This window comes from Rhipicephalus sanguineus, chromosome 4, assembly GCF_013339695.2.
Source record: "Rhipicephalus sanguineus isolate Rsan-2018 chromosome 4, BIME_Rsan_1.4, whole genome shotgun sequence".
NCBI lineage: Eukaryota > Metazoa > Arthropoda > Arachnida > Ixodida > Ixodidae > Rhipicephalus > Rhipicephalus sanguineus.
In genome coordinates this window covers 4093394-4116765 of record NC_051179.1, presented here as the reverse complement: position 1 = coordinate 4116765, position 23372 = coordinate 4093394, and the positions used below count along the sequence as shown (strand labels likewise).

Genomic DNA, 23372 nt, shown 5'->3' with positions numbered 1-23372 from the left:
GGTCGCGCTCGCTCAATGAACATGTGCATAGAACAAGCAAATATGCCCGTGCAGAAAAAGAACTTTCAGAGATGCCGCTTGAGGTCGTATACCGCTGGCATTACGCCAGTTTCGGCCCAGGGCTGCCACCCTCGTGTCAGCAACAGCGTGGCGTGAATGGGTTTAGTAGGCGGAAGTAATCTCGGTCGTCGTTTTCGAGCACGCGGGCTTTAATTACGTACCTGCTTCAAGCTGAATTGTTGGCCTTGCCAGCAGTACTTTCCGGGGTTATGCTAAGCACTCGAGAGAGAAGAGTTCCTTCGCTGGGCTTTTCAATTGCAAAACTATCGGTCGGGCACCTAGAACGCCTGCGTACGCGATGTAGGTCCTTTATTGGACGAGGTGCGTACAAATTGAGGAGCGCGCTGTCTAGCTGGCACCTGACTGGCGGAATGAACACAAGGTATTCATCGACGCAATCAGTGGACTTTCTCTGCTTTGAACGCAATGAAATGCTTTGACCATCTTTTTTCTCTGCAGCGGGTATCCATGTTACCATCAGCGTCGCAGGCGTGTAGTCATACTTGCTGCTATGACCGAAGCCTCATTTGCTTCGTTGGCCACGAAATGGGCTCAACAGAAAAGGACGCAGCAACTGGTGGTCCGAGACTCCTTCAGCTACCTCGCAATGGAAAAAGAAAGCTACGAGGCTGGTGCTTAGAAAGTCGAGAACCCTGGATGTAGCAACATTTAATGTGAACCATTAGGAGAGGTTTCTGCTCCGTAGGTAAGTACCGGTAAGATGCAGCTGTTATATACCTTCCTCTTGAGGGATAGTGGTAGATTGCCATTCATGATTTGATAATGCTTGCTGAATGAGCCCCAACCCATCCTTATTGTTCTAGTTATTTCACTCTCATGGTTCGGCTCTGCGGTTACTACCTGTTCTAAGTAGACGTACTCCTTTACAACTTCCAGTGTCTCGCCACCTATCGCAAAGCGCTGTTCTCTGCCAAGATTGTTCCACATTACTTTAGTTTTATGCATATTAATTTTCAGACCTACTCTTCTACTTTCCGTATCCAGTTGAGTAATCATGAGCTGTAATTCGTCTCCCGCGTTATTCATCAATGCAATGTCATCAGCGAATCGCTGGTTACTGAAATACTCTCCATTAACTTTATCCCTAACTCTTCCCAATCTAGGGCCTTGAAAACCTGTAAACACGCGGTGAACAACATTGGAGAGATCGTGTCTCCCTGCCGTACGCCCTTCTTTATTGGGATTCTGTCGCTTTCTTTATGGAGGACTATAGTGGCTGTGGATCCGCTGTAGATTTCTTCCATTATGTTTATATAGGCTTCGTCGATGCCTTGATTCCGCAGTGCCTGCATGACTGCTGATGTCTCCACCGAATCAAATGTCTTCTCGTAATCTATGAAGGCTATGTATAGGGGTTGGTTGTATTCCGCGCATTTCTCTATCACCCGATTGATAGTATGAATATGGTCCATTGTTGAGAATCCTGTACGAAATCCTGCCTGGTCCCTTGGTTGATTGAACTCTAATGTCGTATTAATTCTGTTAGCAATTACTTTTGTAAATAGCTTGTAGACAACGGACAGTAAGCTTATGGGCCTATAATTTTTCAGGTCCTTGACGTCCCCTTTCTTATGGATCAAGATGATCTTGGCATTCTTCCAAGGTTCTGGTATCCTCCCCGTCGAGAGGCACTTTTATTTATTTATTTACAGATACTGCAATCACCATTTGGTGATTTTAGCAGGGTGGTACAAGTTAGTTATGAACAATTGGCAAGTACAATGACACATAGTATATACATGTTATACAATGAATACAGGGAAAAAAATACTTCAACGGGCAAAAACATACAATAAAAATACAAGAATACATTTAACAATCATGTACAGTAGTATGTACTACGATTCAACTGATTAGTGCACTTTCTAATTTCGATGAAAACAATGCCAATGAGGGTGCTGAAACAATTGCAATAGTTAATTTATTCCACTCGACTATGGTGCGAGGAAAGAATGAATACTTAAAGCAATTATTAATTAATTAATCTCTCCACTTCGTATACAGGGTGGCCAGTTTCTCTAACATAATCACTCCACCGTCTTTCAACAGGTGTGATGTTACCTGATCCTCACCAGCTGCTTTGCCTCTTTGCATTCCCTTTAGGGCTTTCTTTACTTCTCCTGTCAATACTGGTGGGATGTCAGATTCCTCTGCGCTATTACTGCTTCTTACGTTATCATCCCGACTGTCTCGGCTGCTGTACAGATCTCTGTAGAACTCTTCCGCTACCTCAACTATTCTATCCATATTGTTTGTGACCTTGCCTTCCTTGTCCCTTAATGCATACATCTGATTTTTGCCTATGCACAGTTTCGTCTTCATAGCTTTGAGGCTTCTTCCGTTCTTTAACCTTAATTGAGGACGACGCAGCGAGCGATGGAAAGGAAAATGGTAGGTGTAACCTTAAGAGACAGGAAGAGAGCAGAGTGGGTCAGGGAACAAACGGGGGTTCAGAACATCATAGTTGAAATAAAGAAGAAGAAATGGATATGGGCCAGGCACATAGCTCGTCGGCAGGATAACCGGTGGTCATTAAGGGTAACTGACTGGATTCCAAGAGATGGCAAACGCGTGAGGGGGAGACAGAAAATTAGGTGGGTAGATGAGATTAAGAAGTTTGCAGGTACAACGTGGCAGCAGAAAGCACAGGACCGGGTTGATTGGCGGAACATGGGAGAGGCCTTTGCCCTGCAGTGGGCGTAGACAGGCAGATGATGATGATGATTAGGAGAGGATAGTGAAAGCCGCGAATATAAATTTAGATCCGAAGAAATTGCGCGCATCTGCGAAACTGCTGCAAGGCACCTTGGGAGGGCGATAAAAAAACGTATATCGGCTGTTTTCTTACCTTCATCCGAACCACTTCCGTTTAGCGCCAAAGAGAATAGTTAAACGAAGCTTTTTGACCCTAATCCTGTGAAAGCAAAGAATCACCATCCTCTTGAGGTGCTCTCATAAAGTTATGGGAGAGAACTTTCGGTAGTGCTAAGGCACTGACGGAGTACGGCATAGAGCTATACTGGTGCCATAACTGCGAAACGACTGCCCTTTCTCAGCAGCTTCTTCTCGTCCATTGTGACAGCTTGTTTCATAGAGTGAATATGCGCGTTTAAGAGTAAAGGATATGCAGCATTTCCACAAGGCGGAGCTTTCTTGTGTGCGAATGGGAGCACAGAATGCTTGAAGTTTAACTGCACTTACGTGTTGGTAGTCGTTCTCTTCTTCGCTGCTAAAATCATCGCTCATCTCGTGCACGTCGTTGCTTAGGAAGACGTTCGGGGACAATGGCTGTTCTTGTCCTGCATGCACAGCAAACACAGTCGTTTGTCAAACATTTAAAGGGGCCGTGCAAAACTTTTACAAGTAAATGTCGAATGATTGCGTTGAAAAAGGCCGCACCAATCAACGGCCGCAAAAAATTTTTGAAATACGTGAAGGACGCGCGGAGTTACAGGGATTTCACGCACGCTATGTCACATGACTAGTGTTACCTGATTTTGCCGGGGACATGCCACGTGATTAGTGGTACGCCATTTTCGTAACCTGACTAGTGTTAGGCGATTTTGGCGGGGACATGTCACGTGACTAGTGTTACGTGATTTTGTTGGGACCATGCGAGGTGACTAGCGTTACGTGACTTTCGTGGCGACATGTCACACGAGAGAGAGAGAGAGAGTACAACTTTATTAGAGTCCAGAGCAGGCGCTGAGGTTGCCCCGCGCCACCCGGCTACTCCCACATGTTACGGGAATTTACATAACGATCCCTTCCTTTTTTCTTTTCATCCTTCGTCTCTCTCTACATTTCTCGCTTGCTCTTTCTTTGTAGCTCTTTATCCCTTTCTTGCCGTCTCTCTGAGGACGTTCTCTCGGCCATCCGAGTTATTGCATCCCACAAGAAATATTGCAAATAATTCTGAAAAAATCCGCTTTCTCTCCGTTGAAAAAGAAGATGGCGAACCTTATGACCTTGTTAAGCCCCTGGGTCTGCATACGGCCTTTGTAGCAGTGAGATCTGTGCGACAATATTTTTGCGAAACTGTGAGCCATTTTGTCCAAGGATGTTCGGGGGTGGCTTTCGCGAGTGGAAGCGTTGTTACACATGCCAAGGTCTTGGCATGTAGTCAGCTCATCATTACACCAAATCGTGCTGTTACCGTGCTTTTCAGCGAGCATGTGAACATGTAAAAGGCAATAAAAAGGAAGAAAAGGGCGGTAAAGATGCTCGCATTTAGAGCGCCCATGTTCAAACCCGAGCACCCAAGTCAAAATTTATTTTGTTTGTTTCACTCGTGGTGGCGACCGTCTTACGTTACAGGGGGACGAACGGTCAGTTTTCTCGTTGAGTCGGCACAGGCATGCTTACATATTTAAATGGGCCCTGTCACACTTCTTCCGCATAGTCAGAAAGCGATGCCGATCCGTAGTCGAGGCTCCGAGCCAAACATAGCGCAGCACTCCGGCCTGGAATTTACAATCAATGCTCTAACTCAGGCAGAAATCGTTCCCTCTTCTCTCTTTGCCATAAGCGCAAATGACCACGCCAAAGACCCAAGGTCCACGGCCATTGGCTGATTTGAGCGCGCTCGCTAGGACGAAAGGGGAAAATGCCTGTTCCTGCCAAAGCCATGTCGTTGAAGCGAGGAATGCAGACTGGAGGGCAGCTTCCTCCCCGGAAGTCCGAGCACTCGCTCCGCTGTTGCTGGCAGACAGGCTAGCTTCGCTGCTATCTTCGCCCCGCAAATGCGGCCCAATTTCTTTTTCTTTCTTCTAAAAGAGTGTCGTTGGCCAAAGGGAGGCAAAAAGATTTGTGCAGGAAGCTTCGCCTTGACGTGAGAAAGTCGCTCTCGGAGTGGTTTTTAGTGCGCCTTTTTCAATACTTGTGTTCACTTGCAGATGTCTGTATAGGGTAGGTGCCTTGATACCCGCGCGCTCCACTGAGCTTGAGGACAGTCGCGTCGTCTGATACGACGGCCGCCATTGCGCCTCCCGCCGCAGCTAGGCAGCATGCGTAACGCGCTATACAACGCGCTTGCGGTGCACGGACGCATCCGGAAATAAGCGCATGCTAGCGCGCTTTCTCGCTTTCTTTTCTTTTTTCAAGACTTGACAGCTTTTAGTGCTGTTCTTACATAAGTGCTTATTAAGGGAGCATGTAATTCATGTAAGCTAACGGCCTGTGCATGTGCTATGCGCTAGACGTAGACCTTGTTATGTTGAAAACGAATCCTCTTTTTTACGTCGGAAACGACAGAGCTAAGCCTTACTTAATTTCCTCGTAAACTCTGCATTCCAAATACACAAAGAATCATTTAAAGAATTCATACATGTCAGCAGCAGAATATATATCGCAACATACGCACTTTAGTGATGCAAAGCTATCTAAGCGCGACTAAGGCGGCTTATTTTGCTACTTTTACGCACAGTTCACTCGTTCATTATAAATGGAATCATACATATTGTACACAGGATAAAGGGCCGAGGCATTATGGTGCAAATATCCTGCTAAGATGAAACGAGAGCTTCTTTATGAATATCTTCTAGCAAGCTGCGCGGCAGACGGAACACAAAGAAGTAACGAAAGAGACAGACGAGCGCTCGTCTGCCTCTTTCGTTCTTTCTTTGTGTCCCGTCTGCCGCGCAGTTTCCTAGAAGATGAAACCTTACCAACTCGCCCAGCTTTCGACCCTTATGAGTATTATTACTGACATTTCTTGCTCCTAATCTGTGCCCGCATTTGTATCGGCACTCGACTTGCACCTTGAGTCCTTATCAGAATGATGAATACGTGTTTACTATGCCATAAAACTGTGCATACACGCGCAGTATCTGTGTGTTCTTCCTTTTGTATCTGCAGCTTGCTTTTTTTGTTTGGATGCCTGATTGCATGCCATGGTATTGAGTGTTTCCAATACTATTCTGCATTTTGTGCTGCGTATCCACAGCGTCGTTTATTTGTCTTTTTATTTAAAATATTATCTGAGGTTTTACGGTCCAAAACTATATATGATTAAGACGCACGCCTCAGTGGAGGGCTCCAGAAATTTTGAACACCTAGGTCTCTAACGTCCTCCAGCATCGCACACTACACGGGCCTCTAGCATTTCGCCTCCACCGAAATGCGACCGCCGCGGCCGGGGTCGAACCCGCGACTTTCGGTTCAGCAGACGAGCACCGTCACCACTGTACCACCGAGGCGGACGTCTCTTTTATTGTACTAATTGGTTTTCCATGAGGCGCTCATTGTACAACTTTGTTTCTCGTATTTTTTTTACTGACTTAGCGTGTCTACAGTACACACTGCTTTCCCGTCTTCTTGTTTTATATGTGTAGACGCTTCTTGAGAACTGTTTGTATGCGCATTCCTGTATGAGCCTTCATGGCTTACTTTATTATTAAATGAATAAATTATGCTTGATCAAAGAAATAAAATACTGAATGCGTGTGTGCGTGTGTTATTATCCAGTGCACAGGCCATTTATTTGTACGCACTAATGCTGCGCTGACCGAAGCGCCAATACACAAATAAAACGCAAATTGCATAATAAAACACAACTGCCACTAGTCGCTTCACAATGATCGTGCGTGATTTAAAAACAAGAACTGCGTATTGATTTAAGACAGGACGAAAATGTAAACTTGAAAAACAGAAACAGGGCAGGATAAAAACATTTAACGGCACACATACATACATGGGCATCAGACCAGCACTTGAAGAACACGGAAAAGGAATATAGAAAACAAGAATCAGCCGTGGTTTTAGTTATGGTGCTCGACTGATGACCCGAAGGTTGCGGGATCGAATCCCGGCCGCAGCGGCCCCATTTCGATGGAGGTGAAATGGCAGAGGCCCGTGTACTTAGATTTAGGTGTACGTTAAAGAACAACAGATGGTCAAAATTTCGGGAGCCTTTCACTATATACCGAGCCTCTCATAATCATATCGTGGTTTTTGGGATGTAAATTCTCACAAATAATTATTATTAAGAAAAAAGAAGGATCTGATCTCCATACAAACACGCATAATATATTGCATGATACATTTCACATCACAAAAATAGCGAAAGCAAAATTCAAAGGCAGATACAGGACCAGCCAAGTGCAGCAAAGAATGTTTGCGAAGTAAAATGCAGAATTCATGCAAACGTGAACCAAAATATTTTAAGCTTGTAGCTGATATCAGTATGTCCATTGATTACGCAAGGTTGACACCAGCAGAAGTTATCCTTGCATGTCCATTCGAAATACCGGCCGGAAAATTGCGCTGAAAGTGCATAATGTGTTGTTCGGATGCCGCTAGTCACGTTTGATTTTTACTGTCCAAAGGAACCTCATATCTTCGAAAACGATACAGCTCCCAGCGTTCCTTGAATTATTGGTGCACTGCGGCACGCAACACCCGGCCATGGTGACGGTAGCAAGCGCATAAAACTAGTGGGAAACGAACACCGACCTAACAACAGCCCGCACGCCACGCACAAGTGAGCGGGCGGGGGATTAAAAACGGCGGCTACGCTGCCGCCAAGGCCGAGGAGGCGGCACCTGCCGTTTCAAAAGCTGACACCGCTCTAAGCGGGGGCGCGCACATCGCGGTACTCTAGTATATATTGGTTCTAGCAGTGCCACTTGCGTTTTTAGATATGGATGACCCAGTCGCTACAAAAAACGCCAGGCCTGCGCGGAAAGCGCAGCACAGTCACAGCGAAAGCTCGAAGAGCGGCATTTCTAGAGCCCGTTATAAACTCTCTTATGGCTACTAATACAACTACACTAGCAACGTACCCACTACGCCACAAACGATAATTTTTGTGAAGTTGGAAGCCCCCACCACGACATTACTCGTCATTCTGCGGAGAAGCGAAGTACCATCTTTAAGGCATTTTGTGCAGTTTCTTGATACGACGACTGATGAAGATAAAGAATTATGACTGAGCCTTTTGTAATCGGTTGGAAGCTTTAAATGACCAACTAGTTACGTACTTCGCATTGTGTGACGCCAGGTCTTTATTTCATTCTCCCACCACACTTTATAACATACGCTAACGTGAGAAAGAGAAAGAGAAAGGGAATTAACGTTATTGAGACCCTGGGGAAATGGATCATGGGAGCCTTATGGGGTTCCTTGGCAACCAATAGAAGTGCACTTGCGCGGAACCCACTACGCTATAAATCATAATTTTTGTGAACGAAGGAAGCAGCCACTACGCAATTTTTCGTCATTCTGCGCAGAACCCTGGTATCTGCTAAACACCTGTAAGGCATTGTGTGCACTTTGTTGATGCTGTGCCTAATGACGATGAAGAATTATGGCAGACCCCTTTGTAATGGGTTGGAAGAATTCAACAACTCGTTGCGCAATTGGCATTGTGTGACGCCTGGTTACAGAATTCGCATTGTGTGACACTTGGTTGTTATTTTACTTTTCTACCACGCTACATTACATATGTTAATGTGGTTCCTTCCCGACATGAAGACTGTATAGGGTCTTTTTGCTAGGCAGTTTCAAGCATCGGCATGCCTCAGAGGTTGAATGCTGGGCTCCCACGCACAGGGCCCAGGTTCGAACCTCGTTCCATCCTGGAATTTTTTTCTTATTTCGTTTTTTTTTCTTATTTCGAGCGATAGTGGTTACGGACACCGGCGGCGGCGGCGGCGGCGGCGGCGGACAACTACGGCGCCAAAAACGGCGCCGTAGTTGAAATGATCTGATAAGAGCTTTCGCTGTAAAAATCCGGGGCAGGATGTTGATGCCTGGATACAGAATCAAGGGTTAGCCTTAATGCCTTCTCCGTAGATGTCACGAACTTGCATCATTCCCTCCCGCTGGCTTCTTATCAAGCATTCTTGAAGAATCCATTTTACGCTTCGGGTCAGTGCGCTTCCAAAATAAATGCGGTACATGTGTTGAAGGTTTTCTCTGAATTGCTGCGGCTCTCCCTGTACTCAATGCAAGTTCAGTAGAATGACATTCAAAGGAGAGGGATTTTAAATGCGAAGCATTTCTTAGCGAACTTCTGCGAGTTTGAGCCTATCTATCTATCTATCTATCTATCTATCTATCTATCTATCTATCTATCTATCTATCTATCTATCTATCTATCTATCTATCTATCTATCTATCTATCTATCTATCTATCTATCTATCTATCTATCAAGCCGCCTGCGACTTTGTGCTCTCCTGGCCGTTTCGTTAATCGGATGTATACCAAAATTGGTATGAAATAACATGACCGTCTTACGAACATAAATGCAAAGTCATAACATGAAAATCGTGATATGCATGTCATGAATAACATGATTTACATTCCACGGCCTTGGGGCTCTTGCGGCCATTCCGTTAATTTCATACATACCAAAACTGGTATGACGTGACAAGAGTTCATGGCGAATATAATGAGAGGTCCTAACGTGCAACTCATGACACGCATGCAGGGGCGTAGCCAAGGGGGGGTTGGGGGGGTTCAAACCCCCCCCGAAATTTTTCAGTTTTGCTTGCGTATATAGGCACGCACACGTACAAACGCACGCACGAACATACATAAAGTATGGTTGAACCCCCCCCCGAAAAAAATTTCTGGCTACGCCCCTGCACGCATGTCATGTTCTGCATAATTTACATGACATGGTCTCGGGGCGCTCGCGGCCGTTTAAATGAATGGATATATACGAAAACTGATATGACGAGACATTTCGATATGACGAACATAACTGACACGTGGTAACATGAAAATCATGACACGCGTGTCATGCACGTCATGATATACATGCCACGCTCATGACGCACTCGCGGCCGTTTCGTTAGGTTGATATACACCACAATTGGTAATGCGCGATGTGACTGTATGAAGAACATGAATAGCCGGTGGTAACATGAAAACCATGACATGCATGTCATGTATGTCATGATTTACATGCCACGCTCATGGTGCATTCGCAGCCGTTTCGCGTGCTTGATATACACCTAAATTGGTATTGCACGACGCGATTGTATCACGAACGTAAATTAGAGGTGCTAACATGAAAACCATGACATGCGTGTCATGTACATGATTTGCATGGCACGCTCATGGTGCGCTCGCGGCCGTTTCGCTAGATTGATATGCACCAAAGTTGGTATTGTGCGATGTGACTGTATCAAGAACATGAATAACAGGTGGTAACATGAAAACCATGACATGCATGTCATGATTTACATGCCACGCTCATGGTACATTCGCGGACGTTTCACTAGCTTGATGTATGCCAAAATAGGTATTGCGCGACGCGCCTGTATGACGAACGTAAATGAGAGGTGGTAACATGAAAATCATGACAGGCAAGTCATGTGCCACATGATTTACATGCCACGCTCATGATGCGCTCGCGGCCGTATCGCTCGCTTGATATACACCAAAACTGGTATTGCGCAACGTGACTGTATGACAAAGATATATTTATTTATTTATTTTCAAATACTGCAGCCCAATGCAGGGCTATTGCAGGAGTGGGGTACATACACTAGGAAAGAATAACAGTAACAGCACAACAAGTTCTTCTTCAGAACAAATATCGCCACCTCTTGAGCACAACCGGGTACATAAATGAAAAGAAGAAGAAGAAAAAAAAAGGACAACAATGTCATTCAAGTGCCTCCAAAAAATCTGACATATTCAATTCACGAACAGAACCGGGTAGATCGTTCCAGTAGACAATAATTTTCGGAAAAAAATCTGTATTTGAACATATTAGTACGTGCGAAGAATGGCCTTATGTTAAGATTGTGACCACGTCTAGTTGCAAGAGCATTAGCATACACGATGTAATTATCATTAGATAGCCGGCATGATGAATGAACATAAGAGTGCAAAAGTTTCAAAGAGTCAATATCACGCCTAGCGCACAATGGAGATAACTTCAAAGATTTCATTGCAGATGAGGGCGAAAAATCATGGTCATAGTGATGAAAAATGAAGCGAACAGATTTCCTTTGGACAGATTCAATTTTATTCACGTCACACACTTTGTATGGATTCCACACACACGAAGCGTACTCTAATATAGGGCGGATCAGTGTTTTGTACATCAGTAATTTGGTGGATTTTGGCGATGCAGATGATGTACGTCTTAAATAACCTAATTTTTTTAATGCTTTAGATGTAATGTAATCTATGTGATGCGACCATTGCATGTTGTATGTGAACATAACGCCAAGGTATTTGTATGTCTGTGCTCGGGGAACTGCGATGTTGTTGAAGGAGTATGCATATTGTGATGGAGAATGGCTGTTCGTGAAAGACAAAACTACTGTTTTTTGGAAGTTTATCTGCATCTGCCAATCCGAGCACCAAGAACAAAACTGCGAGAAAGAATCTTGAAGTATGGCATGATCATTAGGAGAAGTAATTACCTGGTAAAGTACACAGTCGTCGGCGTACAGGCGAACTTGGGACCTAATATTGCTGGGAAGGTCATTTATAAAAATCAGAAATAATAGGGGACCGAGAACGGAGCCCTGTGGGACACCAGATGTAACTTCTACTGCTGACGAGGACTTGGAATTGAATGAGACGAATTGAGAGCGCGAGTTTAGAAAGCTTGCTAACCAGTCAATTAATTGCGGATTATTTAAAAGTACCTCTAGTTTACCTATAAGCTTGCTGTGTATAACGGTGTCGAAAGCCTTCGAGAAATCTATAAATATTGCATCAATTTGATTACCAATATCTAAATTACTAATAATATCATGTGAAAATTCCACCAGTTGCGTTATTGTGCTGAAGCCGCGACGAAATCCATGTTGTGTGCAGGACAGAAGATTATTCGATTCAAGAAACTCAGTTATGTGTTTATGAATGATGTGTTCGAGCAGCTTTCCAGAATTGGAAGTAAGTGATATGGGTCTATAGTTGGAGAGGAGTTGTCTGTTTCCTGATTTATGCAGAGGCAGGACCTTGGCTAACTTCCAGGACTCGGGGACTGTACTTGAAGACAAAGATTTGTTAAAAATGATGGTCAAATAACGTGAACACCACAGGGCGTATCGCACCAGAAAGCTATTTGGAATGTTATCGGGGCCAGTGCACTTCTTCGTATCTAACTTGAGAATCAAGTTTAGGATACCATCTGTGCTAATTACCAGATCGTCGACGGACAGCTCTGGATTAGAACTTCTAAGCGAAGGGAGAGCATTATTGTCGTGCGTGAACGCTGACTGAAAATAGATATTGAACGCATTAGCTATCTTAATAGGGTCTGAAACTGCCGTGTCATCTAATATAAAGGAAACTGTATCGGTTCTAGCGGGGTTAATAGAAGACCAGATTTTGCGTGGGTTAGATTTTAATAATGCTGGAAGTGGTAACTGCCAGGTGGTAACTTGAAAATTATGATATGCATGTCGTTTACGGCATGATTTACATGCCACGCTCATTGTCCGATCGCGGCCGTTTCGCTAGCTTGATATACACCAAAATTGGCATTGCGTGACGCGAATGTATGGCGAAGATAAATGACACGTGGTAACATGAAAACCATGACATGCATGTCATGTATGGCATGATTTACATGCCACGCTCATGGTGGACTCGCGGCCATTTCGCTCGTTTGATATACACCAAAATTGGTATTGTGCAATGTGACTGTATGATGAACATAAATGACAGGTCCTAACATGCGAATTATGTTATGCATGTCATGTACGGTATGACTTACATGACACTGTTATGGTGCGCTTCCGGCCGTTTAGATAACTGGATATATACCAAAATTGGTATGGCATGACAGGAGTGCGTGATGAACATAAATGACCGGTCATGCAGTGTATATACCAGAATATACGTTTCATTGGCATGGTATATACCACATTGTGCATGCACGCGTGCATGGCAAACATGCGATATATGGTGAACTAGATGCCATGGCATGAATGATTTCATTTGACTCGAAAATAAACAAAGCGATGTATGCAGCTCTTTGCCGGCTGCTTCGCATTACATCGATTCCCACAGTGCGTGGGATCTGCCGGTTTTTTATCGGTCCTGTGTGGCCCCGGCACTGGGTGGCATTGTTGTGGCCACTCAGTACGAGGGCCACACGTGCTCTCGAGAAGACACGTGTACACCTTAACAGCTTCAACGAGTACGTGTTTCGCCTTAAATCGGCAGGGTGTCCTCCGATCAAGACCGAACCGATGCACAAAATACAAAAAGCTGCGGTCAGCCTGAGGGTAACAAGACATCAGGTGTGTGTGCATGCTAAAAAGGTGGGCGTCGTTTCGTATATGCACAACACTGCTCGCAATTTCAAAAAGATTGCTGGCAGGGCTAACGTAAAGGTTGTCGGCTCCTGTGAAACTCTCCAGTTTATCGTTTTCGGCACCTTGATAGGGGTCTGTGCAGGCAGCGATGTTGACAGACCCAATGTATCGTTCCCTGATCTTGACTAGTAGCTCCGCATCATTGCCTTGGAAGTCGTGGGCGATTCTGTGTAGCGTCTCGTTGTTTTCTGTTTTGGACTTGGTTGGATCGATCATGTTTCTCAGCAGCGCCCAAGTTTTGGCAGTCCCTAGCGTGCCCTTGAGCGAGTCGCAGAATTCGTTCCATTTTTGCTTCGAGAGCTCTTGCGCGTATTACTCTGCTTCGACCGTTAACGCAGCGATTTTTCGTTTCAGTTTTCTGTTGCCTTTCTGTCTCCTCCATCTCTTGGTCATGCTTCTACGAGCTTCCCACAGGCGTAGTAGGTAATTATCGATTTCAGGGGTGGTGTTCGTCCTTTCCACTACCTTTGTTGCCCTTTCGTACGCCTCGCGGATCCCTTTGCTCCATTCCACAATCATTTGAATCGGTTCTTCTTCGCAGTCTTGTCTAAAGGCATTCCAGTTTGTTATTTTTGCCTGTGCGAGTTTTCTTCGCACTTTCGCGGTGGCGACTGACATCCAAAGGATAAAGTGGTCGCTGCCGATGTTCTCTTCAGTGTTTTCCCAATACACGTGATGGGTGTTTTTTACAAATGTGAGGTCTGGGCACGTATCTCTGCTGACACTGTTCCCCATTCTAGTCGGCTTCGTAAAGTCCGTGACCAATTCGAGGCATGCATGTGCTGACACTTGAGCCAGATTCTTCCCTTTGCTTGTTTCTATTACGCAAGAAGAGGTGTACATTACGCAAGAAGATGTGTACGCGGCAGTCAGAATGGCTGTCAAGAACACAGCATCCGGAGCAGACAGGATCGCCAATGCATTAATAAGAAACCTGAGGCCGGAACATGTCAAAACTATCGCGGAATTCCTGAACAAGCATTGGGAAGCGGAGACCGTTCGAATGGAGTGGCGACACGTGCAGATCATCACCAACCCAAAGCCAGGCAAAAAGCCGAGCTTAGAAAACCTACGACCTATCTCACTGACTTCGTGCTTAGGGAAACTATATGAACGAATAATTACGATCAGGCTACAAAATTACCTGGAAGATAACGACCTCACGCCTCACAAGATGTTTGGGTTCCGTCCCAAGCTATATAGCTTGGGACGGGTAGCTTGGATCTTGCGTTGATATCAACGCAAGTTGTCTTACTTGTCATCAAAGAAGAAGTTCTCTCCAACGTTCCTAAGTATGGAAAACACGTATTACTGGCTCTTGACCTCAAAGGTGCCTTTGACAACGTTAGACATATCGCCATACTATCGGCTATAACGAACTTGAATTGCGGGAAAAAAATTCACGGCTACGTCAAGGCCTTCCTCACATATAGGACTGCGAACATAGGGATGGGCGACCTGCGGTCAGACACGTTCAGGCTACCCAACAAGGGCACGCCGCAAGGGTCCGTGATTTCACCTCTTCTCTTCAACATTGCAATGGTTGAGCTGGCGGAGAAACTGGACGCCATAGAAGGCATCCGGCATGCAATGTACGCCGATGCCATCACGATATGGACGACGGAGGGCTCGCTGGGACTCAAAGAAGAGAGACTCCAGGTGGCTGCCAATTGTGTGTAAGAGTACGCAAAAGCAAGAGGACTGTCATGTTCACCTGAAAAGTCGGAAATACTTTGGGTGCGCAGGCCCAGACAGGGCGACAAAGTCGACCTAACAGTCACACCAGCCGGGTCCGCATACCGGAAGTACAGACATTAAGGCTTCTGGGAATGTGGATTCAATCTAACCAGAGGGTGGACCACACAATCAGATTGCTGTCTGGGTCGGTGGCCCAGATAACGAGAATGGTTAGGCGCTTAACCAACAGAATGAACGGCCTCAAGGAAGATGACACCCTCAAGCTTGTAAGAGCATTTGTGGTGAGTAGAACCGCCTACAGCCTCCCCTACCAGTATTTAAATTAAAGAGAAAGGGAGCAAGTGGAGGCGATCCTCAGGAAGGCTTATAAGACAGCCTTAGGTCTGCAAACAAACACGGCAACCACAAAAGTAATAGACATCGGCATAACAAATACCTATGACGAACACAGGGAGGCGCAGCTTGCCTCTCAGAAGACACAACAGCGCACTACGACAGGACGAGCCCTCCTCCGGAGATTAGGCTACCAAGATAGCATACGACAGTTGGACCGCACGGTAGACATACCGGACGAGATCAGATCTACATTCAAGGTCGCTCCCATTCCTAAGCGCATGCACCCTACCGATCACCAGGGCAGGCGCAGAGCATTAGCAAGACCTATCATAACAGAAAAAAGGCCGTCTATGTTGACGCTCCTACAAACGAGAACGGGAAAGACGCTGTGGTGACGATGATCGACGCTCACTTAAAAGAGAATGTCAGCGCATCACTGAAGAATTGTACCGTGTCAGATGCCGAGGAGGCCGCCGTTGCTCTAGCGGTCGCCGAAGGCAACAGGTTAGGGCAGTCAGTAATATTAATCACGGACTCTCATGACGCCTGCCGGGGATATACCAATGGTAGGGTAGGCCGGAATGCCGCCGGTATCTTAAACACCGGTGGCGCGAGCAACGAAAAACACCAAATAATTTGGGCCCCAGGGCATGAGGGTATTGCCAGGAATAGTCAGGCCGATCTCGTATCTCGAGGATACGCTAGCCGAGAGAGATCAGTGACCGGGAGCATCGAGGTGGTGGCCTGCACTTACAGGGACATTCTGGAGCATTTCAGAGAAACAAGAAGGCGATATCCCCCGCCCCACAAGAAATTGGACAAGGAACAGTCGGTATCCTGGCGGCAGCTGCAAACAAATTCATACCCATGCTTGCACATTTACAATAAAATACACCCAACAAAATACAGACAGATGTCCTTCGTGTGGAGAGAAACCCACAGTTTACCACACAGCATGGGGATGCCAGAATATAACGACAGTACCCATCATACACAACACCACGCCGGAGCAGTGGGAGGCTGCGCTGTCCAGCCGGGAAGCGGACGACCAGATCTGGCTGGTTGAACGCACCAGACGGTCAGCAAAGGCCGCGGGAGACCTGGACTGAGGACCCATCCACAGGCGTTCTGCAGAACAGCACACTGCAGCACAGCTCCAAAGCCAAATAAAGTTTATTCTCTCTCTCTCCAAGTTGTGCCTTGACGCATGTCCAGTGAAAGGCGTACTGACACGATTCTGAGGCGTCGTAAAAGGTGCGTTTTTCATTTCTTTGGTATGCAGTGTTACCGCTCTCCACACAGTAGTCAGACAACACGTATAAAATATTTTGCTTTAATTTGAAAGTTTTCGTCGCTCAACATCAGCAAGCCAGCCCCACTGCAACAGACATCATCACGAGTCAACACAGTTCCACTGAGTTTGCGAACTGTAAAGCCGTGCGTCGTCTTGCATGCAGGCTGAACCTCAGAAATCTCTGTCGATGTCACTGGGTGACAATTCACTCGTCGTTGTTTACGTGCACCACAAGCAGATGACGGATCTGCCGCTAGTACGTGGCGAGTTGCAGTCTCCCCGTGACGTCACACGGCGATGACACGCCGCTGAGAAGCCGCTGTTACGACTCGGGTCTGGCGGGTCACGTCAACGGTAGCTGGCCGTCGTACCCGTTAGCCCATCTTTTGCAGAGGCGCGTTCGTACGAGAGTTCAGTTCAGTTCAGTTTAATACCTTAAAGACCCCCAGGGGGATATTACATAAGGGGTGGTTACATGAAGAACAAATACAAAAGTGTCCTTTACAAAAGTTTATACAATGCAATAAATTTGTTATTCTAAAGTGTTAGTACACCACTGGAACCTTTATTACGCACTGTTACTTTCAATATATTCGGTCAGACGCTTTATAAACAGAGACGGGCAGGTGGTAGCAACAATTTCCTCGGGAAGGCCGTTGCATTCGAAGGCAGTTCAAAAAAAGAATGAGGATGAAAAAATTCGGCAGATCCCACGCACTGTGGGAAATGATGTAATGCGAAGCAGCCAGCAAAGAGCTGCATACATCGCCTTGTTTGTCTTTGAGCCAAATGAAATCATTCATGCCATGGCATCTAGTCCACCATATATCGCATGTTTGCCATGCACGCATGCATGCACAATGTAGCATACACCATGCCAATGAAACGCATATTCTGGTATATACAATGCATTACCTGTCGCTTATGTTCGTCACGCACTCGTGTCATGCCATACCAATTTTGGTATATATCCAGTTAACAAAACGGCCGGAAGCATACCATGACAGTGGCATGTAAATCATACCGTACATAACATGATTCGCATGATAAGACCTCTCATTTATGTTCGTCATACAGTCACATCACGCAATATCAATTTTGGTGTATATCAAACGAGCGAAATGGCCGCGAATGCACCATGAGCGCGGCATGTAAATCATGACATACATGACATCATATCACGGTTTTTATGTTACCACCTGTTATTCATGTTCGTCATTCAGTCGCGTCGCGCAATACCAATTTTGGTATATATCAAGCTAGGAAAACGGCCGCGAATGTATCATGAGTGTGGCTTGCAAATCATGTCGTACATGACCTGCATGTCCTGTTTCCATGTTACCACCTCTCATTTACGTTCGTCATGCAGTCGCGTCACGTAATACCAATTTTGGTGTATAACATGCAAGCAAACCGGCCACGAATGCGCCATGACCATGACATGTAAATCATGTCGTACATGTCATGCATGTTGTGATTTTCGTGTTACCATGTCTCATTTACGTTCGTCATACAGTCGCTGCGCGCAATACCAATTTTGGTGTACATCAAGCTAGCGAAGCGGCCGCGAATGCATCATGAGCGTGTCATGTAAATCATGAGATACATGACATGCATGTCATGGTTTTCATCTTACCAACTGTTATTCATGTTCTTCATACAGTCACTTCGCGCAATACCAATTTTGGTGTATATCAATCTACTGAAACGGCCGCTAGCGCACCATGAGAGTGGCATGTAAATCAGGTTGTACATGACCTGCATGTCAAGATTTTCGTGTTACTACCTCTCACTTACGTTCGTCATACGGTCGTGTTGCGCAATACCAATTTTGGTGTATATCATGCAAGCGAAACGGCCGCAAGTGCACCATGAGCGAGGCATGTAAATCATGACATACATTGCATAAATGTCATGGTTTTCATGCCAGCACCTGTTATTCATGTTCTTCATACAGTCACATAGCACAATACCAATTTTGTGGATATCAAGCAAGCGAAGCAGCCATGAGTGCGCCATGAGCATGACATGTAAATCATGTCGTACATGTCATGCATGTCGTGATTTTCGTGTTACCATGTCTCATTTACGTTCGTCATACAGTCGCTGCGTGCAATACCAATTTTGGTGTACATCAAGCTAGCGAAGCGGCCGAGAATGCATCATGAGCGTGTCATGTAAATCATGAGATACATGACATTCATGTCATGGTTTTAAGTGCGAATGCACTTTATAAGCGACCCTGAATCCGCCGTCCCATAGCAACGGCGCGAGGAGCGGAGAGGAGCGTCTGTAGCAACGGCGCAGCGACGTCACACCCCACGTGACTGCGCGCGCTCCGCCTCCTCACCGCGGTTTGCGCGGGCGCGCGCCGGCTCCGCACCGCTCTTCTAGGTGGCATTGGGTGCAGTGCTTCGCCGCTCCTTCTCTCGCCGTTCGCTCTCTCTCCTCCCTGCGCCCCACTCTCCCGTCCGCTGGCTGGGCGCCTCTCAAGAAGAAATGTGTGCTCGAGACGCCGCTGTGAAACACCAACGGCGACCACAAGGCTGAGATTATGGCCGTCAGGTACAATGACAACACAAACAGGTGCTGATGAATGTGTAAATAAATGGTTACGGTACAAATCCTCGTCTCGTCATTAATTTACGCCATTAAAAGTACTGCGCCGTGTACTCTCGGCGCAAGAAATGCATTCGCATTTCCTCACGATTCCCTTCGGGGAGGTGGGGGCATTTTTTTCATCTTACCATCTGTTATTCATGTTCTTCATACAATCATTTCGCGCAATACCAATTTTGGCGTATATCAATCTACTGAAACGGCCGCTAGCGCACCATGAGCGTGGCATGTAAATCAGGTTGTACATGACTTGCACGTCGTGATTTTCATGTTACCACCTCTCACTTACGTTCGTCATACGTTCGTGTCGCTCGCGCAATACCAATTTTGGTGTATATCATGCAAGGGAAACGACCGCAAGTGCACCATGAGCGTGGCATGTAAATCATGACATACATGTCATGGATGTCATGGTTTTCATGTTACCACCGGTTATTCATGTTCTTCATACAGTCACATAGCACAATACCAATTTTGGTGTATATCAATCTAGCGAAACGACCGCGAGTGCGCCATGAGCGTGGAACGTAAATCATGTCATACATGACATGCACGTCATGATTTTCATGTTACCACGTGTCAGTTATGTTCGTCATACAGAAATGTCTCGTCATACCAGTTTTCGTATATATCCCTTAATTTAAACGGCCGCGAGCGCCCAGAGACCATGTCATGTAAATCATGGTGCACGTGACATGCGCGTCATTTCATTTCATTTCATTTATTACACCTTAAGGGCCCGAAGGCATTACATAAGGGGGGGCATACACATGTTTCCATACAGTATGATACAATAATTGGTATCATGAGCGTGTCATGTAAATCATGAGATACATGACATGCATGTCATGGTCCTAACATGATTTGCATGTTAGGACCAGTCATTATGTTCGTCATGAATTCTTGTCACGCCGTACCAGTTTTGGTGTATATGAAATTAACGGAACGGCCGCAAGAGCCTAAGGTTGTGGAATGTAAATCATGCTGTTCATGACATGCGTGTCAGGATTTTCATGATATGACCTGTCATTTATGTTCGTAATAAGACCATGTTATGACTGTGATAATAGGTGGTGCGCGGATGCAAAACGAAACCGAAAATTGAATATGTAGTGTGCCGTGCGGTGGCGAAGTGGATGTGATGTGTATGTGCCGTGCGGTGCCGACGAGGAAGACGACAGCTCGTGAGGCGCGGCCTCGAGGGTGGGTGACCCGTGGCTTCGGCAGTGCGCGAGGTGCGTCGTTCCAGGCAGGACTACCTCGTTGGGCGTCTGGCCCAAAGGTACGACCCCGGCCACGTCGCGACACTCCCACCAAAGCTCAGCCTCCGCTAGGCGAGCGGTCTAGGAGAGCTGACGCCGGGTGCCTGAACCTGCCCGTGCCCCGCTGGTCTTGGAGAGCTGACGCAGGGTTTGAACCTGCCGTTGCCCCGCTGTTCCAGAAGGGCTGGCGTGGGCTTCCCAGGCGTACTGTTCGTGCTCAAGGGCACAACTCCCTGCCGCCGGAACCCGTGTGTCGTCGGCTTCGTCGCAGAACCGCTGGAGTTCGACGCGGCGACCCTGCGTCTTCCGACTTCGTCACGGCCAGTGACGGCGCCGCAACCACGTCTTCGCCACTGAAAGGTGCCGACGGGGAAGCAACGACGGCCCAGGCGACTACCCCGACGACCGAACTGTAGGCCGGACGTTCTATTTATTCATTTCGTTTAGTCCGCGTGCTTTTTGTTAGCAATGTCTTAATGAATGTTTGTTGTCCATGCGTGAAGGGTGCAATATAAGTGGGACGTGTGTTTGTGCACTGGCGTGCTGTTGTGATTCTTTCTGGAGCGGTCCTGCCCAAATAACATCACAAACTGGCGAGCCTGCCAGGATCCGCTCGTTAAACCAGTGAAAGAAGACAGTTTCGGCCGAGACAGACACACGTTCAAACTGCACCATGGACTTGGAAAAACTTGCAGCTATAGGGCTCCAACTAGGGTTCTCGGGTGCAGAGCTTAACAAGTGGATTGAGGCCCAACAAGCTAAGCTAAGGGATGAGAGAGCTGCAGAACGACAGGCAGCCAAAGAAGCTGACGAAAGGCAACGCGAAATTCTGCAGCTAAAGCTCAAGCTTCAGGAAGGAGCTCAGAATATGCCCGTAGCAGCGAATGACGCTTTGACTGCGCCCAGCAACTCGTCGCCTCTCAATCCGCAGAAGTTACTGCCTTTATTTGACGAGAAACGCGATGATTTGCACGCCTATCTGCAGCGATTCGAGCGCGTAGCCACAGGACAGGATTGGCCGCAAGAAAAATGGGGTCTCGCTGTAAGCATGTGCCTAACGGGTGACGCGTTAACCGTGATAGGCCGAATGACTGCCGCCGATTCCCTTGACTACCAGAAAGTAAAGAAAGCTCTACTGCAGAGATTTCAGTTCACGGCTCAAGGCTACCAAGAGAAGTTTAGGAAAGCACGAGCAGCAGATGGTGAAACTGGCAGACAGTTAGCAGCAAGAATTGCCAGCTATTTTGACCATTGGATAGACATGGCAAACGTATCGAAAACCTACGAAGATCTAAGGGATCACGTAATCTCTGAGCAATTCTTGCGTTGTTGTCATCCAAAGCTGGTTATTTTCTTGAAAGAGCGAGAGTGCAAGTCACTAGATGAGCTCGCTAATTTGACGGATCGCTTCCTGGAGGCGCAGAATTTGACTAATCTAGGAAAAGGTCCTGACCCAGCGAAAGAGTCAGGTGGAAAGCCTACCGAAGCGTCGCGTAAACCGCAACTCAAGTGTATCCTTTGCAATCGTTTCGGACATTTAGCTCCTGACTGCCGCAATCCACCTAAGCAGATGCTAAAGTGCAAGTTGTGCGGAAAAACGGGACACGTAACAGAAACCTGCCGAAACCAGCATGGGGACCACAAACCGAGTTCGTCGTGCGCATTTACTGAATCCGAATCTGCCCGGACTGCAGCTAGAAAAGCATCCAAACGTCCAGGAGGGAAGATTCCTTGCGCAAGTCACCACGACGACGACAACTTGCAGGGTGCAGTACGTTTCCTGGTCGACGGGATGCCAGTGGTCGGAGGTCTACTGCTAGGAAGAGAGGTTCGAGTACTACGCGATACGGGATGCAACACGGCAATCGTCCGACGAGAGCTCGTTCCTGATGTGTGCCTCACAGGCAAGAACATCGGCGTCGTTCTCCTAGACGGATCAACTAGCCATCTCCCGGAAGCTGTTGTACAAGTCCACACGCCGTATTTCACAGGGATGCTGAAAGTGGCTTGTATGGATCGACCCCTATATGACCTTGTGCTGGGAAATCTTCCAGGCGTCAGAGGACCGTACGATCCGGATTCTGACTGGAAGCAGGCGGCTCGTACCCAGGTGGATGAGTTACCGGCGCAAGCACACCCGACCAAGTCCCCTGTCACCTCAACCACTGTCTCTTCAAGCGTGGCAAAAGCCGAAGCCAAACAACAAGGCCAAGACAAGATCAAGCCTTTGTACGTGTCAACAACTTTCTTACCTGACGTTACCAGAGCGCAACTCGTCGAGGAGCAGCGAAAGGACCCGACCCTAAAAGCTGTCTTTGCTAAAGTGAACAAAGAGTTCAAATCGGGAAAGGGTCACAGTTATGAGTTCATTGAAGATAAAGGATTACTTTATCGACGCTACCGCCTTGCCACTGGAAGAACCTTTAAACAGATGGTCACTCCGAAAGTGTTCCGGGTCGGTATACTGGACATTGCTCATGCATGTATCATGGCAGGACACCAAGGCATCAAAAGAACCACTGATCGTGTCCTGGAAGAATTTTATTGGCCTGATTTGAATGGGGACGTCAAGCGCTTTGTCAAGTCTTGCGACAAGTGCCAGAGAACTACCCCTAAAGGAAAAGTTGGAGTCGCGCCACTAGGCAACATGCCTCTTGTCCGGACACCTTTTGAAAGGGTCGCGGTTGATTTAATCGGCCCATTTTCACCAAGATCGGACCGTGGGAACCGATACGTTTTGACACTCATCGATTTTGCTACTCGTTACCCTGACGCTGTAGCATTGCCCG

General features: G+C 46.7%; 1 protein-coding gene across 1 annotated transcript in view; it reads right to left on the bottom strand.

Moving 5' to 3' along the window:
- Positions 1-23372, bottom strand: part of LOC119389198 (uncharacterized) — a 162651-nt gene that overhangs the window by 91021 nt on the left and 48258 nt on the right. Inside the window, exon 2 of the mRNA XM_049415050.1 lies at positions 3283-3380. Coding sequence (XP_049271007.1) covers positions 3283-3380 — 98 coding nt within the window. The remainder of the gene's footprint in view (positions 1-3282; positions 3381-23372) is intronic.